The 19,007-nt window shown below is 40.4% G+C and overlaps 1 protein-coding gene across 3 annotated transcripts in view; it reads right to left on the bottom strand.

The window, feature by feature from the left end:
* Positions 1-19,007, bottom strand: part of CNTNAP4 (contactin associated protein family member 4) — a 370,539-nt gene that overhangs the window by 218,285 nt on the left and 133,247 nt on the right. For all 3 annotated transcript variants that reach the window (XM_032389870.1, XM_032389868.1, XM_032389867.1), the window contains exon 4: positions 10,680-10,827. In XM_032389870.1, coding sequence (XP_032245761.1) covers positions 10,680-10,827 — 148 coding nt within the window. The remainder of the gene's footprint in view (positions 1-10,679; positions 10,828-19,007) is intronic.

Genomic DNA, 19,007 nt, shown 5'->3' on the forward strand with positions numbered 1-19,007 from the left:
TCTCAAACCTTCTCCTTTACAGCAGGCATCAAGGAAAGAAGAGACTCACAAAGCCTGTGAGCCCTACTCTCATATCAGTTCTCCCTCCGACCCCAGGAAAGAGGTAGAGACTGCTTTCTTTGCATGATTCAGAAATACAGTCTCCCGTGGAATGAAGAGTTTTCCGATACAAAATATTCAAATTTCTTTCAGGGAGTTGTGTCAGAAGTGGCACTGCTGAAATGTGCATTCTGTGCTCCTTTCTCAAAGCACATATTTATGGCGAGCTCCCTGTGAACAGTGGAAGACACGGCAATGCATAAATACAAAGCACATTTTTTTGTCAAGGAGCTTTCATTCTAATGGGAAAGACGCACATCCCCGAGATGTGATTTTTCATGCCAGGGCTTGGAGCTTTGCTTTCTGCATGGGGGCTGGGTCCGAATGACTTCTAACAGGTGCAGGAGGCGGTGATCCACTCAGCCTCAGAGAAGGATGTCAACTAAATCGCAGATGTACCTCTGCGAGCAGCAAGCTGTCCTTCCACCTCTGCGTATTTCACATAAACACACTCCTCATTGTAGTATCTTCCACTTGGCTTGGTATCCTTCCCACCACATCCCACCCCTGCTCCAGAAGTTTGAGACTGCAAAATGTGAGGTTGCTATCTGAAAAGGCGATGCCCTCCCCTCTCCGTAAGTGGATGACTAAGAAAAACCCATACAACAGTTTGCTTTCTTAAACTGAGCTCCGTGGTCAGCCATGTTAGAATCAACTGAGGAGAATCTTTCGGTGTTTCCATAAGCACTGAACATCCTGGGGTCTGCCTGATAACCACCAAGTTAGGAGCTCTGAGAGCCACACCCAGGAAAACAGTTTCCTGAGTGACCCTGAGCAGATGACAGCATGACGATGATCTGACAAGAAGGACAAGAAGGTTAAAGAAGCCTTTTCCCTGAAAATGAATAACCTCATTGCATATTGAATTGTCCCATGGAAAACAAACATGTTTATCTACACTGTAGGTGATAGTTGCAGAAAATTGTGGAGGTGAGAGTGGCTTGTCCCTGAAAGGTGTTTTGGGGAGAAATTGGTTCTGTGAATGCAACTGTGAATCATCACATCACTGATGAGGTCAGTTGGCTAAGAAACGTAAAAGAGACAAACTGGAATAGAAAATGCATGAGCTAGAAAACAAATACCCAAACAATAGAAAACTGACTTTATTAAAGGTTATGAAAGAGTTCCTGAAAAAGACACGAGAGCCTTTTATTCATTCCGTGGGAAGCACACCAAAAATATAAATAGAGAAAAAAAGTGCTCTAAGTGGAGAAAGAACAATGGACCAAAACTCTTCTGGGCTAAACAAGAAGTCAGTCCGCAGTACCGAGCACACCGCTTCTTTATCTGAAAATTACTACCGATGAATTTCTAAACAAACAGAGGTCCAATTTTGACTTCTAAGAAACATAAATCAGACTGAGTCACCGTTAAGCCATTATATGGTGAAATATGAAAGCAACAGCATGATGTCTTGGCACTTGAGATCTGCATTACTGAACTGGGTTTTGAGGAGGAGGACATGGCGAAGAGAGAGCAAGCACTTGAGAAATCAACAGGAAATGGGTTGTACTATTTTTGCATAGCAGTATCAAGGAACACAGAATGACTTAAGGGACTCCTAAGTTTAAAACAACCAAAATTAATACGATAAAAAGGAAGAAGGTACAGGATCAAGTGCTGCATCTAACCACAGAGAAAAGGTGACTTTACTATCATGGTTTTTAAACAGAGTGAATTAAGATCAGTGATAACACTCCAGGAGGTTATAGGGACAAACAAGATCACTGCCACTTAAATACCAGTCTAAATTAACCTTTTCAATAGGTTTGAAATGGGTAACGTCTACTACATCAAGGACACTTGAGTATGTCATTGGAGGACATAAGCTGTATTTCTGTTCCTAATATTTGTTTGTAACTTTTGTAATGAATGCCACAGAAGTCACTTAAATGCTGAGTCTCAATTTCCTTATTTGGAATACATGGAGAAAAATTCCAATTTCTCATACCACACAAAAAGCTGTGGGTTTCAAATGCAGGTATCAAAAAGCCTCATTTATTACGTATTTTGTATGCTATTATTATCATTTTAATAATAACATTCGAAATCTCCTACGGTCATCTCACAGTTCTTTAATCAACTGCTCCTGCAGGAGTGTAATACATCTGTGGCTTTTATACATTTATTCATTTTTCAGTTTTTATCATGGCTAACTGGATGTTTTTCTTAGTTTGTCCACTTAGCGAATGGTTACTGAACATTTACTGTGCCGAGTCCTACAGCACGAGCTGGTGTTGCCACAGTGAACACATTCTGTACTCATGGATTCCCCCAATCTGAAGGAAAAGAAAGACATGCAGCAACTCATCTCTCATGGATAGATATATTTACAAACTCTAAATGGAGCACGAAGGAAAAGGGCAGAGTTGTACAGCAGTTTCGAACAGGGAGATCTAAATTAGGCTGTTGAGGGGCGCCTGCGTGGCTCAGTCAGTTAAGCGTCTGCCTTCGGCTCAGGTCATGATCCCAGGGTCCTGGGATCGAGCCCCACATCGGGCTCCCTGCTCTGAGGGAAGCCTGCTTCTCCCTCTCCCTCTCCCTCTCCCCCTGCTTGTGTTCCCTCTCTCGCTGTGTCTCTCTCTGTCAAATAAATAAATAAAATCTTTAAAAAAAAAAAAAATAAATAAATAAATAAATTAGGCTGTTGATTGGGGACCACATCTTTGAGGAAATGAAACTTAATCTGAGTAGATGCCCACCTTCGTAAATGTCTAGGATCAGGAGGGAAGGAGGAGGTATGGGGAAGGGGGGTTATGAGCCTGGGAGAAGGTGAGGAGAGGTGGGAGGATGGAGACTGGCGAGGGTGGGGTGGAGGTGGCAGGAAGGAGACAGGAGAGGTCCACAGATCACCTGACCCTGTGGAAGCTTGGTTCCAGGTTTTGTTGGGACGGGTCTGTTTTGGTTTTGTCCTTCACCCTAGGACATAACAACTGGTCCTCAGATTGGTCTTTACTCCTAAAGCAATGCCCTTTGGCTTTTCAGTTAAAAGCCCAAGATGTTTAACAAGTCCCTCTAGATTGGCAGGACTGATTTTTTTCCAAAGGTGCTCCTCCAGGCACTAGGTAGATGCTGAAGTCTTTGGCACCTGACCTCTCCCATCCTGCTTTTGCCTGGGCTCCTTGGTATCTCATCTTGGGCATGTGTGGTTCCCGAATCAGCCAAGGACTGAGAGGGAATTTCTATGCGGGAGTTGAGACGAGACCCTCCCTCTCTCTCACCCCCTCCTTTTCAGGATTCCACCCTCAATTTCTAGCCACTCTGGCAACCTTGAACTCTGAACTCTGCCTCCTCAGCCCAGTAAAATCTGGCTACTTGCTGCTTGAGCATTATGACGTCTGCAAACTAGGATGTGTTTTTAGGAAAAAAGTCAGTTAAAGGTGGATCTCCCGGAGTTTGCTTTCCTTCTTTCAAGAATCAAATCTTGTCAATTTCCATCCTGTTTTTGACTTGAACTTCAGAGCCCGGAAGGGAGGTTTTTTTATGTATATTTTGTATCCAGCAATGACATCTACAGCAAGGTAGCCCAATGAAAACGACCCTGCTGGGACTGGTACTGAAAAGCAAATCATCTTTTTGGGAACTTTTTAAATCATTGACTTGGTCCATTAATTTATCTAGGATTGCAAAGTGGGAATATGCTAATTCTATTATTCCCTCTTTATTTATTACCTGGAATATACCTTTAAGGAGAAATTCTCCCTCATCTTCTATTTGGTTACCTTGAAGTACAGATCACACAGGAAAAGTAAGATAAATTCTTGATGTTTCCTTTCATTTATTAATTTTCAAAATAATGAGTTGGTTCCTTCATATCTCTCATAGGTAACCAATTAGATTTTCATTTTTTAGTACTGTCATGAACCCATTCACTTAAACATATTTAATATGTTGCAAAACTGCAGTTACTATTCTTCCTGACGCTATCATATTTCCATTTTTGGTCAGTGAGAACCTGCTCAGTTGGCTCTGAGTTCTTGTGACATAATCCCAGCATGTTTCATAGTTTCTTTTTTTCTGATATTATAATAGCTAACCTTATTTTAATTTTACTACCACCTCACTTATCATAAGATTAGAATCTTAAGACTATAAATTTTGCAAAGAATTAGGATTTACCCTCCTTGATTTTAGGCCAACCAGAATCTATCTTCTCTTTAAACTTTGGCATAAAATAGGATTCCTCAGCTACTGAGTGCAGGGACTGTATTTAATTCACCTTGACCAAGTATTTAGCAGTTAACATGTGGGAGCATCTTCATAAATATACATTGAATTCAATTATAACTATTCTTTAGAGCAAATCCAAAAAGTTTACTGCTTTTCATTTCTCCCCCTAAGTGGACGTGTGGTGAGAAGAGACAGAAGACAATGACTCAGTTCTCAGTGTCAGCACTTGGCACGTCTCAGGCTACTTTCTTGCATTTCCTATTAATAATGTTTTCCAAACTGGAATCTACTGATATAAGTCACTCCAGCTTTCAATAGTTTTTACATTATAAAATGTATATTTTTATTTTTTTAAGTTGACATGAGCTTTGTAATTGTTGATCTGCTTCCATTTGTTAAATAGAATCCATAATTTTCTCTTATTAAACAGTCTGGATTTAAGCAAATAAACACAATAGTTTCTATATTCTATGTAGTTCCTCTGCTTCTATAGATCTCTTCTCTTCCGATCTTCTCCGTTGTCCCTGTGTTCTGCGTCTGATCTTCCACAGGCTGCACCTGCTGCCAGGTTGGTGGGAAAAGCCCTCCCAAGGCTCACCGACCCTGCCCCCCTCTGTTCATTCACCTATCCAGAAGACTCTTACCAAAGAAGGAACATCTGACTACCATACAGTATCATGAGTGCCTAGTATGACCACCAGGAGCGGAACGGCTGTTCCAGAAACAGGTGGAAGTGTCCTCTGACCCAAAAGTGAGGTGTCAGAGACGTTGTCAGAGGCAGTGGTTTCTCTGCCGAGAAGAGGTGACAAGTGCAAGACTTCTCTCAGTAGAGGAAGGAAGACTGCACGTGTGCTGACTGCCCCAGGCACTACACAAAGATCCCAGGTCTAGAAAAATCATGAAATCACGGCATGTTGAAGAAATGGAAATGGTTCAGGATGGCTGGACAGCTGGAGGCTCTTACTCTGTTGAGGATGAGGAAAGGCAGGGCACGGGTTGCAAAATGAGGATGTTTGCACAAGAACGAGAGAAGAGGAACTTGGCATCTACACCAAGGGCAACTGTCGCAGCGATTCATCCACAATTAAAGACCATGATCACCTGTGGCTTCATGGCCACTCCCTCAGGACACCTCAGACACAGTCACTGCCAATCAGTCTTGTTCCCTTTCTCTGCCTTCGTTTACCACTGGTTACTTCCCTTTGGGACATTTCATAGAATAGTATTTCTTTACCATCAAATATTTTCTCTTCTTTTTCCTTCTTCCGCAAGTTATTTCCTTACCCACATCTCTTGTCTAGCTCTATAAACATGTTCACGGCTGCTATTACCAAGACATCTGAAATTTATACTTTCTCTTTGAACCCATAAAATTTAGCTTCTCCTTCTCTCATTACTCAGGAAACAACTTCCAAGTTTTCCGACATAAAAGTAGAACATGCTCTTTGATATGGATTTTCCATTCACTTGATGTTCCTTCATAACAAGTTACTGCCCTAACTCACCCGGACAGAGGGTAATAAAATTATGTGTGGCTCTCACAACAGCCATGGTCCCTGCAATATTCATAGGAGCAGTTGCACCTATAACTTCAGTGAACGCATGCAGGAGGCACGGGGGGTGGAGGGTGGCATAAAAATGCAGGCTACCTGAAAAACAGCGTAAAGGACCCACTTTAATTATGATAGAAATGCATCTCTCCTTTTCAAAGCCATGAGTAGTTGTCCAAACACAGCACTTTATACTTTTATTCCTAACAGTAATGCAGTAAGCAGAAAGTCATGATTTAGTAACAACGATATTCATATAGGTTTCAATTATATACCATCAACTGAGAGTGTTTAGAGTTCCAGCCTTCTGTGTTCCCCAGGCTTGCATTCAAGGAGTCAACAATGGAATTAATGATCTCCCCCATGCCCTTTCAGAGCTCATTCATTTTCCACTGGCCTCCCAGCACGGAACCACTTTCCAGATGCTTGTTCCAATCTGGTAACTCAGGGACCCTCCCATGCAATCACTAAGCTCTCTTAATTCAACATCCTCGGTACATTTGAGTCAGATTTGAGTCAAGAGAACCCCTCTCCTGATTGCTGGTCCCCTGGTTTGAGGTTCCACTACCACTGCACACGTGAGACCAGAAGCCTCCTAACCGAGCTGCTGCCTCCAATGTGTATGCCCTTCCTTTCAGCCCGAATGACCGTTCTCAAATACAAACCGACCCTCCGAGCAGTCTCGTCTCTGTCTCTGCTTGACTAGGGTATGCTCCTTCTCCTATTTGGACTAGCCTCCCAAGCTCCCATGTGAAAATACCTGCATTTTAGTTTCAAACCTCTTGCTATAAATGTTCTTATACTAATCTCAACTCATCACTCACTTCACTCCTCACATCCTACACTCGTGCTGCAATATTTTACGTTGAGTTTGTATAATTTTTATGGCATCGGCTCTTCTGACCTCTGACCTCTGGGATCAGACACCCCATGTTAGTTGCTGTAAATGGTTCTGTTTTTACATGTGCTCATGCGCACACCCCTACACCCCACAGCTCGCTTCTCTCAGTGAAATTAATAAGCAAGTTGAGAGCCAGCTCTGTAGGGTCATCACAGATCCCCTGCTACAGCTGTCATACACGGTGGTCTTGCAGGTTACATTGGCAACATGTACATTGCTTTTTTGGCTTTTATTGTACAAGTACTATAAATTTTGTTTTGAGTTTTATAACTTTGTAGCATTTTAGATAATGTTGCATTTGTGCTTTGTTGTGTAGAATGAAAGGACTGTATTGAATAAACCTAGGGTTAGAATGCAAAAAAATACTACATATAGTAATAATTCCCATTTATTGAGAAATATACATTATTTAAAATTTATCCCTATACCCAATACTTCATAGAGTTCTCTTTCAGCAAGTGTCAATAAATACTTAAAAGGTGAATGCATGTATGATTCATATAGTTGTCAAGAGCACAGGCTTTAGAAAGTAATGGATGCGAATTTAAATCTTAGCTCTAACACAGGCAGTCTGTGTAATCCTGGACAAAGTTCTTGATTTCTCTAAGGTTCACTTTCCCCCACGTCAGGAGACTTGAAGCAGCCTGGGATACACCACCCTTGAGTGAGTGGCTCAGGCAAAGCCCAAAAAAGAGTCACATTAACTTGGTGCAAGCAACGTGGACGCACAGGCCGGCAGGTGCACGCAGTCCTCCAGGCCTTCACGAGAAGCTCACTTAACTGCCAGCATGGACAGGTATCCTGTGACTGTGACCCAGGAGAGAGACCCTGACCACTCCCCAATACCACTTCTCCTTTTTATAGGGGTTGTAGCAGAATGGCCTTGTATATCTGAAGAAAATCTGGGCTGGTCTTGGATCTGGGCTACTCAGGGGAGTTGCAGACAAAATCTTGCCACTGTGTTCTTGGGCTGAGAGCACCTGCAGCTCTTCCTTCTGAGGACAAGGCGAGCTGACGGTCCCACCTATTTCTGTACCAGGCAGCCCAGAGCAAGCCACAGGGCTCATTTAGCGGACAATTCCTCTGCTCTGACTCCTGCATAAAATGGTAATATTCATGCCCCTACTTCACTGTGTTGTTAGGACTAAATCAGAAAATGCCTAGAAAGAAAACATCTGATGCATACTAACTATTTAATAAATGATAGTTACATAGAATCATGCTTTAGTAAATTCATATTCTGCAAGGCTGATACTTATGAAAAGGTGGAGAATAGAAGTGTAACCCAAGAATTAAAGTCCATTTGATCAAAGGCCCTCCCTTAAGGCACTCACACCCAACCCATCTTGAGGTTATTTTAGGTTATCTATGAGAATACTTTTCCATTGTTTATATGTTTTTCTCTTATCCAAAATTATACAACAGAGTCCTGTCGTACCCTTTACCCATGGGTGTTTATGTTTGAATTTAAAATCTCGTTGGCCCTCGGTACTGCTACTTCAGCGGCCAGTCAGTGAGAAGAGGAGGCTGATTAAATGCGTGGACAATGCGCAAGAGACAGCAACTGAAGTCGCAGGAAAAAAACTGTCCCATAGGGCTGCAGATCAAGGAAAGTGGAGGGAGATCTGAGTAACCATGGAGTGCATGGCAGAGAGAACTCAAAGGAACTTGTTCCTCAGCAGTCACGTCCATGGGGACATCATGAGTGGTGCTTTAGTTTTGGAAAAACAGGGTCAATAGTCTTGTTCAACTGAGGTTGAATTTACATCCTAGACTGAATGTGTATTAAGTGTGTATGACAGAGAAAATTGCTTAATATTTCTAAGACTCTATTAGATGGGTGATTTTTAGGATTAAGTTAGAATGCCTATAAAAACTATACCTGACAGAGAGTAAGTGCTCAAGAACTGTTAGCTATTTTCATACTGCGACAAATAAATATTTTGCAAGGTGGATGCTCTAAGTAGAGAATGTAACTATAAATATGAAGCATTTGAAATTTGTTTTGCTAATTATCCATTGTGTGGCATCGGCTTTGCTAATCTCTATGATCCAAAGACAAATAAGACTGACTATCCAGGTTCTGTGTTCCAGAATTGCAGTTTGGGGTGGGATATTTTTTTAAAGGATGATTTTATTCAAATGGATCGTTGCAAAGGAGGAGCTAACACATAATAGGAGCAGCTAAGCTAAACTGTTGAAGCCAAGAGATTAAGTGGGCAGATAGTGAGAAGTAAGCTGCCCATGGCTCATCTCTGGGATTTAACAGCTGGACAGAGCCTGAGCCCGCACTTGAGTTCTGGAGTTGGGCAGACCTGGCCGTAAACCCAGCTCAGTCACTTCCCATCAGTATGGCTTGAGCAAGCCATCCTCCCTGAGCTTTTAGCTGCCTCATTTGCAAAGTCGGAGAATGGAGTAGTTATCTTATAATATTTACCCAGACTTTTAAAAAATTATAAACTAACTATTAATATAATGCTAGACATATAATAAGCACTCAATAAAATGCTGCTATATCTAGCATTAAAAAATTAATACTATTGGGGGATGCCTGGGTGGTTCAGTCAGTTAAGTGGCTGCCTTCGGATCAGGTCATGATTCCAGGTCCTGGGATCGAGTCCCACACAGGGCTCCTTGCTCAGTGGGTAGCCTGCTTCTCCCTCTGCCTGCTGCTCCCCCTGCTTGTGTTCACACTCTCTCTGACAAATATATAAAATATTAAAAAATTAATATTAATATTAGTATTACTGCTATTATTATTATTATTACTCTTGATATTCATACTGTGATCACTATTCTGTAGGCCCTGGCAGGAACAAAAGGCTGGTCAGTTACCTTTATTGGTGGTTGGGCCGGGGGGAGGGAGGGCGGGCGGTGCCAGGAACACCGCCAACCAGTGCAAGGAGACCTGCAGGCTGTACACCACAGTTTGTCTGTGTGACACAGTTTAGACAATGTCAGCAAGCTGCCTGCCCCCTGCAGGACATGCCTTCCCTTCCTGCAAATAAAGTGAACCAGAGCCTAACTTGACTTACATCAGAAAGTGATAAAATATGTGTGAAAAAAACCTTTTGTGGCTAAAAAATAAAGGTTCACTAGAGGAAGAGTGATATAGAGGAACTGAACAGTCCCGGACTCTTTTCTAGATTCTTCTGCGTGCTAGGCATCAGATGCTGGGCAAATTACGGAATCTCTCCAAACCTCAGACCGCTTATCTGATAATTGCAGATCATATTAACTAACTCATTGTTCTATAATAGAAGAGCATCTAACAGGATGGTGTGGCTTGAGGTAGGCTATCAATAACTCTTAGGCCCCTGCCCCACAAAAAGATACAATAAAATGCTTCATTAAGAGGAGACTAAGTGAAATCTGTGGCTTCTAACATTTTTTATGTGAAAGTATTTCAAACACATTTTATATTTTGGCAGAGGTCTTTACTTTTTCTATGAATTTATGCTGAAGGCACAGCACGTTTATAAGTGAGTTATGCGGCATATTATTTTTAGGCTGGAGAGACAAACATTCTTTCGTGTCCTGACATGTGACTGGTTACACTAAATGGAACACTGTATCCTTTATTAAATTCAGGGTGCCTAAGTGAAACATCATCAAATATAGTCCATGGGGGAAAACTCTAATATTTGAAAAGTCAGGGTCTAGGTAATAATATCAGATTTGGGTAAATGGATTCACATACGTCTATAAACAGGTATCTGTATCTATTTATCTCTTTAAGGATCGATCTATCTATAAAATGCTTCCATTTCTGATTTAAAATATAAAGCCAAACGCTAAAGTCAATATTACCATGTATTAGCACAAAAAAAGTTTTCCACAAGAATCATTCGTTTTTATATCTCTTTACATAGCCATAAAGTCAATTTCAGCATGCAGGCTGGCTTTCAAAACATCTCCTTTGAAATCTATGTCAGTGTGTTGGATAAACAAACACTTACTGTAAGCACATCCAAACACCTCGATCCGCATTCCAATTCTGCCCCTGGGGTTCCACTCTAAAGGAATGAAGCGCAGAAATCGGGCTTTGATAGAAGGCTGGAGTCTATAGTACACAACACTGTCTGCATTTGCATTTCCTGAAAAGCCCTAAAAGAAAAGGGAAAGAAGGAAATCAATGCATCTGGAGAATTATCTGTTTCACCCTGTGACCTAGAACATCAATGAACAATGTCTGACTTGCTTTTTTACTGTAAAAATGGCTACCTTCTTCAAGAAAATCCTATTACCAGTTACACAGTAATGTCCCTCCATCCACAGAAGGTACCATTACCCAGGCTTTTCTTTATATTGAGAGTAGTTGAAATTCCACCTTCCCCATTAAGCCAGCTTTCAACCATGATACCGTCAATAAACTTTCTATAAAGCTCAGATTAAACTTAAAAGGTATTAACATTGTGAACAGCACCCAAAAAAATTGAGAAAATCTTCTTCCAGTATTCAAAAAGTAGGATCTGATTCAGCAAAGAAGTTGCCTGCATCACTGATGAATGATAAAATTTAGGACATGTTTCTGTTGTTTCATTTTCTCCTCTTATTAACATAAACAAAAGTATCTCCCAACACTCCATTCAGAACACTCTGATAACAGGCTGTTCAACTTCACGGCCCTGCCAGATACGCACATTAAGAATTGCTACATGTCAAAGTTATTTAATAAAACAATAATAAAACAAAAGCACCTGTATTAAAAAAATTGTTAAGGGAAATTGGAAGCAATAATAATTTGGAAAGACCTGTAATTAGACTTACAGACTCTAGAATTTGAAAGCTAGAAAGACCTTGAGAATGATGCTAAGGTAGCACAAAGTGCAGATAAGGAAATTAAAGTTCAGAAAGGTAGAAAATAGGGGAGTCTGGGTGGTTCAGTTGGTTAAGCATCTGCCTTCAGCTCAGGTCCTGATCCCAGGACGCTGGGATCGAGCCCCGTGGGCTCCCTACTCAGCTGGAAGCCTGCTTCTCCCTCTCAAATAAATAAATTAAATCTTTAAAAAAACAAAGGTAGAAAATAACCTCCTAGTGTTTGTAAAACTGCTGTAAGGTGAGACCAAGAGCTACCTTCCTTCCGCCATATCAGGGTGCATCTGCCTAACACATAGTTCACCTGCAAAACTCACATACTACAGCACCTAATATCGGGGCAGCTTTTATTTTCACCTTCATGACAAATGGTAAGGCTTCATATGTGAAAATGTTAGAGGGAAGTTGTTCGCAATAACTTATATTTTTTATTTCTTCTTCTCCTTCTCTGCTACCCATCCTCCCTTCCTCCTACTTCTTTTTCTCCTTCTCCTCTTCCCCCTTGTTTTTTTTTTTTTCCTTCTGTAACAATCAGCATATGCCGGAACAAAATAAGCAATCTATTCAGGCTCTTGGTAGGTCTGCTGACCATGACTGGGTCAGCATATAAGGTCAACCTCACGTAGGTTGCACAAGGCAAAGGCAAATACGTTAGGAATACTAATACACAGGGAATCTGCTCATTCACCTACTTTTCTTTCTAGTTCACAAATATCCCTTTACCAGCATTTACCAAAATATTTTTTTAAAAAAATGTTTGGTGTTTCATAGTCAAATTAATTTGATTTGACTCTCCTTATCAATCGATTCTCTACCTCCTGCCACCACCTCACCAATACTCCATACACCCAGCTCTCAGGCTTAGGCACCACAAGCCTTCTGTGATGGCACCTCCAAATGATATCCAAAATCTGGGCATCTGTCTTCATCTCAGCTATGACCACCCAGCTCCACAAAGCATTACCTCACCCGAACTATCTCAGTGACCTCCTCACCTTTTTTGTTCTCCTGTTCCCTGTCACCATCCCCATCCACAGCCCTAATCTCTTCCCCTCTGAGCAGTCAGGAATATCTTTAAAGGTAAATCAAACCGTGTCACCCCCAACCCCATTGCTTCATTTGCCACAGAACAAAATCCAAGCTCCTTATCAAACATAAGTCTTTGACAACACCCTCCATTATGCTTTCACCACACTGTACCCCCTGGAACAACCAAGCTCAGTCGTGCTTAGAGCTTTGCACCAGCTGTCCATACTACTCCCTAAGTTCTCTGCACATCCAGCTCCTCTTGCCACTTCAGGCCTTGGTCAAAATGTTACCACCTAAGTTAAACCCTTTCTAATCACAGTTTCAAAAGCGGTGTACCTGGCATACCCCTGCATCTTACCTTCCTATTTTATTTTCTTCATATTACTCATTATTTGGGGTCTTTTTTTGTTTGATTATTGTTTGTTTATCTTATCCCACTAGAAGACTAGCTCCATTAAAGCAAGGACCTTCAGTCGTCTCCATTCACAGTACCTAGAACATGGCTTGGCTCGAAGTGGTTCACAGTAAAATATATGTCGGATGTGTACATTTGGGAAAGATTGGGCTTAAAAACAAAACAAAGTTCAACAGGTTCTCAATTACAGAACCTCTCAGCATATCAAATGTGAATGTGCAAATGTGCACTGTATCTCCCATGACCGAGAGAGTTATCCAGTATGTTTTCAACTATTACGTCCACATTCCTAGCTACTGTTTCCTACAACACAAATAGAATACTGTATAAACCCACAGATATTTTAACTCTGATAACCAGACCCTTCTAGAAAGCCCCATTCTTCCCACTAGTCAAAATTTTATACTTGGGGCATTGGGGTGTGTGTGTGTGTGTGTGTGTGTGTGTGTGTGTGTGTGTGTGTGTGTGTGTGTTTACAGGCTCTCCAAACCAGGGCAATGTGCATCCAGGGTTGAGGCCCTGGTCCATCAACATTCAATCCTAATCAGGCCCTCTTACACTTCAATTCTACTTTCCTGGGTGCCACTGGCAGGCTAATACAATTTTGATTTCTTTCAGTGAACAGTTGAGTGATGAATCAGATAACCCTCCAAAAGAACTCACATTTTTCCAACATTAATGTACAGTCACAGATTTAGATAGATGCCACTATCATGATCTCAACATCTTAAGGGATGAGGAGAAAAGATGCAGAGTGGCAGCAGCAACAAACAGGTATGTAGAATGGGGAGGTCTATGAATGGCAATCTTTCACATTTTACCTGATTGATTTATGAGTTATTTAGATTTTAAGAACATAAAGAAGAAATATAAGGTGCTTACCTTGTATATGTAATAAAAATATCTTGGCACATTCAAAATTTTAAGCAGCTTTTTCTTACAAAGGGCAAGGGAAATCGTGAGGTGGAGGGTATGGGATTTTTAGCACATCCCCATCGTCTCTGGATTTTTAAAAATGAACATGTTTTAATTTTACAATAATTAGTAAAATGAAGTAAGACGTAGACATAGGAAGTGTGTGTACAGTGACAGAGTAGGCAGAACATTATTTCATAATGCTCTGAGTACCTTAAATAACTGTCCAGTATCAACGTCATTGTAGGAATAGGCACCATTAATTATGATTTAACTGAAGAGTAATATTTGTCTCGTCTTGCTCCCCATGTTGAAATTTTTTCAATACAAAGGATAACAACAAAGATTTTGCTGTGGAATTCTGTATTTAATGGGTATTTTTTCAGAATGTTAGTGAATGAGGCATGGGGTTGATGTTACATTACCTCATAAATTAAAAGTTCTAGGCATACTACCAGGTTTCAAATGTATTTCCTTTGCCTAAGAGGTATTTCTCAATTTGCTATGAAGATTTTTTTCACACCATCACAATTCATAAAAGAACACACGGATTTAGGGGCGCCTGGGTGGCTCAGTTGATTAAGGGTCCAACTCTTGATTTTGGTTCAGGTCCTGATCTCAGGGTTGTGGGATCAAGCCCTGTGTCAGGCTCCACACTCGGTGCGGAATCTGCTTGGGACTCTCTCTCTCCCTCTCCTTTTGCCCCTCTCCCTGCTCATGCTTTCTAAATAAATAAATAAATAAATAAATCTTTAAAAAAATAAAATAAAATTTAAAAAAAGAACACATGGATTTAAGTTGCTCTTTTAAAAACATATTTTTACTATATGGATGTTTGTCTTCCCTTTTATTATAGATTCTGAATTTTGGTGTCTGTCAGAATTACATGAGGAGTTGTTTAAAAATGCAATTTCTAGATCCTGCGCCTCATGCACTAAATCTGTGAGTGGGGCCCTGGAATATGCATTTCTAGTGCATACCAAGCCCATTTGTGCTGTTGGTCTTCAGCTGGCTTTGAAAATTTTTCTGGCTTGTGGATAAACCATGCTCTTTTCCCCTACCTACATTACTGCAAAACTTTTCAGAGAAGGAAAAGATTTTTGGAGAAGGGTTCACCCGGGCTAACTTCCAAAGAGAGAAATAAGTAGCAAATGTGTTCTGTGTTACCAATCTAAAGAACAGTGTGCAACTCTGTGTCTCAGCAACAGGTGCAGAAGAAATATATTATGTAACTGTAATACTTCCATCAACCCTATAAAGTAGTTATTTTTGTACCCACTTTAAAGCTGAGGATAATGAAAATTATAGAGATTGTGTGCCTAAAGCCACACAGCTAGGAAGTGGCAGAGTAAAGATTTAATCCCAGGCTTTTCTGACTCCACAGCACATAATTTAGCTAAGCTATCAGTAGGCCTCACTCTAACAGAACATGAAAGCAAACAACCCACCCTAGAGGAAGCTTGATATTTTGTTGGAGGCTTCCCCACCGCCTCCCCCACCCGCCGGCTTTTCCTCATAATTTACATTTAAAATCTTTGACACATTGAGAGTAATGCAACTTAGATGATTGCTGAACATAACTCTACCAGTTAACATTTATAGGCAAAAGGACTGTTCTATAAACTTCACATTTTCTCAAAATTATTGGAGTAGAATAAAAATAAAAGAAAAATGTTTGATAATCAATAGGACTCTTGCATAAAATGATAATCTCCTAATAGATACAGAATGTAAAAGAATATGCCAGTATTTCATCAAATATATAAAATATCTACAAATAGAAGTAAGGTGATGTGTCTTACGTGATAAAAATCAAAAGGTCTTTTTTTTTTTTTTTTTTTTTTAATATTTTATTTATTTATTTGAGAGAGAGAGAATGAGAGAGAGCGAGTACATGAGAGGGGGGAGGGTCAGAGGGAGAAGCAGACTCCCCGCCGAGCAGGGAGCCCGATGCGGGACTCGATCCAGGGACTCCAGGATCATGACCTGAGCCGAAGGCAGTCGCTTAACCAACTGAGCCACCCAGGCGCCCCAAAATCAAAAGGTCTTAATTGTATTTTTCTTTTCTTTGAGGCTTGATGATTTTCAAACTCAATGAGGTGTTCGTAGATGGTTTAGAAATGTATTCTAACCAAGATAATTTATGGAGTTAATAAATTAAAGTTTTTCACAAGATTTTAAGTATTTCCATAATGATTCTAAAGTTTATGAGGAAGTGTAATAGCATTAATCTATTTTATCAATATTAATTGAGCAACTCATCTATGAAAGTCAAGATGCATAAAGGGAAATGCCCATATGGCAGTTCATAAGGGGATCCAGAACACTGCTGTAGTAAATCAGAAACATGGGACCACTTACATGTACTTATACAGCAGGCTATGTAATTACATAAAAATTGGTTTCGCTCCCACCAAAATAAACAGCAATACTAATATAAATTCAACATGACAAGCAGGCAAAAATGCAAACCCCCTGACCTCTCCTGTTGTGAAAATTCATGTGACTTACATATGACCTATTTCCAAGTACAACTCGTTCTGACACAGTCAGCTGACATGCAGACACTAAATGTATCATAAAAACATGCTGTCAAATGCAAGTCGGCCCTTTGTTTCATGATGTTGGTTATAAATATTTACCAAGTGTGCCAGTATGCCTCCCAAGAGGTTGTCTTATCTAAAAACCGAAAAATGCAAAAGAAAAGCGAAGAAAAAATGAATATTCCTGAAAAGCGGGGAACTTGCTAACATAAACCCAGATAAGAATAACTTTTAAACATATGTTGAACAAGACTGTTGTAACTATATGTATAAATGCTGATTCTCTCTTGAGTGTGAATGTCATTCATTTATGTAATAGAGAAATAGCAATGAGAGTACAGAAAGCAGATTAGAAAATTAAATTTTGTTCCGTGTATATAATAAATCTCAAATTGCAAAATAAGAAAATAGAATTTTATTAATATAAAATCAGTTTCTACCACCCCTCTCTGAAAATATTCACTATCTTTAAAATCTTTATTTGAAGGGATACCAAATTATTGGCAATATTCCAATAAGGTCCCACGCCTTGGCCATTTTATCAGAATCTGTGGAGATACCAAATTGTAAAATACACTGTTTCAGCCCTTTTAGCATAAAAAGGTTTCAATTCTCAAGATGGCAAGATCAAATGGCAAAAGTGAAAAAGCATGTGAAAGATACAACCTTGGCTATATTTTGTAACTATTGTTCAGAGATAGCCATAAATTGTTTTATGGAAGATATGTGGACAGGTCATTATGCTTAAATTTATATTAGGGTAATATATGTCCAGTTTTGTGGAAGACTAAGGTTTTATTGAGATGAAAAATAACTTCTAGCTTAAAAAAATAATCATATTATGGTTGGTAGACTAGGAAATTCTGAACAATCCTCCTGCTAGAAAAGCTGTACAAAATGAAAAACAGGGAATGAAGTGCTAAACGACAATAAAACATTAAATGTCCAAGGTCTGGGAGAAGAAGAAAACCTAAGGAAGCGAGCCCTACTTTTGAGACCCTTTACCCTTTCTAAGATTCCTGAAGAGAACCTGAGATGCGAAGCACCTGAGGAGATCTTTTTACAACTTCACAGGGTTAAAGACAAAATTTTAGTTCTAGGTCCCCCAAGGATGAGATTATCCTATAAGCTTCCTACAGCTTAGGATACAGGGTAAGCCAGAGACAGACAACTCCTTACAGGGACTAAAATTCAGCCTCCTATCTTCTCAATAAGATTAAGATGGTCAGAGATGTCAAGTGCTCATTTCTACCTGCAGAAACAAATAAAGTTATACTCTGTAGAAAGATATCCTTCTAGGTCGCAAATTGTTCATTCTTCAAACATGATGTCCTATACACAATAGAAAGTAATAAAGCAGCAGCAAAATCTGTTCTTAAATGGAAATTCGGAGAGATGTGACACAGAGGTGGCGAAGTCAGTTAAGCATCTGACTTTTGGTCTCGACTCAGGTCATGATCTCAGTGTTGTGATCGAGCCCCGTGTCAGGCTCCACGCTCAGCATGGAGTCTGCCTGAAATTCTCATTCCCCTCTCCCTCTACCCCTCCCACTCATGCTCTCTCACTCTCTTTCTCTCAAATAAATCAATAAATCTTTTTTTAAAAAAAGGGAAATTCAGAGTCTTGGATACAAAGACACATACATTAGTAAGTAGAAAAGCATCAGCTCTATATTTAAAGCACCTGGACATCATTCTTGTTCTCTAAACAATAAGAAAGCTTGACAAACTTAAAATCAATGACCTTTCTTAGACCTATCTGAACACTGAGGTTACATGCGCTATGGACTGGATTGTGGCCCTCCAAAATTCATGTTGAGGCCCTAATCCCAACATGACGGTGTTTGAAAGTGGGGCCTCTGGGAAGTAATTAGGTTTAGATGAAGTCACGAGGGTGGGGCTCCCATGATGGGATTAGTGTCATAATGATGAGATGAGAGACCAGAGCCAGATGAGGACATGGTGAGAAGGCTAATTACAAGCCAGGCAGTGGGTTCCCACCAGGAACTGAATCAGCCAGCAACTTGATCTTGGACTTTCCAAATTCCACAACTGTGAAAAATAAATGTCTGTTGTTTAAGCCATCCAGTCTACAGTATTTTGTGACAGCAGCCTAAGCTGAATGAAACACATGGCAAACTACCACCCTGAAATCTGGAGAGACAAGACCATCCAAAGAGTCAGAGCTGAGATCTGTCCACCTAGGGCAGAAGCCACTAGTGCCATAAACTGATAGGGCTGCTTATGAGGTAATACTGATAAATCAACAGAGGCTAAGGGTGGACTGGCATGAGAGAGAAACGCTTGAGGACCACAGTCTTAGAGGGCCCCCACATTTCTGTGAACTTGACTTCCAGGAACCTTTCCATGCTCTCTGTGAAGATCAGAAAAGGATTCCCTCCCAGCTCTGGCAGGGAGAGGAGAAGGTAATCATTGCAAAATATGCCCAGAGTGTTCTGTACACCAAAGGCCTACTGTCCAGGGGAAAAGACTGCCAGAGCCTCATCCCAATTAGCAAAGAACATTCCTCCCACTCTGGTTTCCCTACTCTCCGTGTCCCACCTAAGG

The sequence above is a fragment of the Phoca vitulina genome, unplaced genomic scaffold (genome assembly GCF_004348235.1).
Source record: "Phoca vitulina isolate PV1807 unplaced genomic scaffold, GSC_HSeal_1.0 scaffold56, whole genome shotgun sequence".
NCBI classification, from domain to species: Eukaryota; Metazoa; Chordata; class Mammalia; order Carnivora; family Phocidae; genus Phoca; species Phoca vitulina.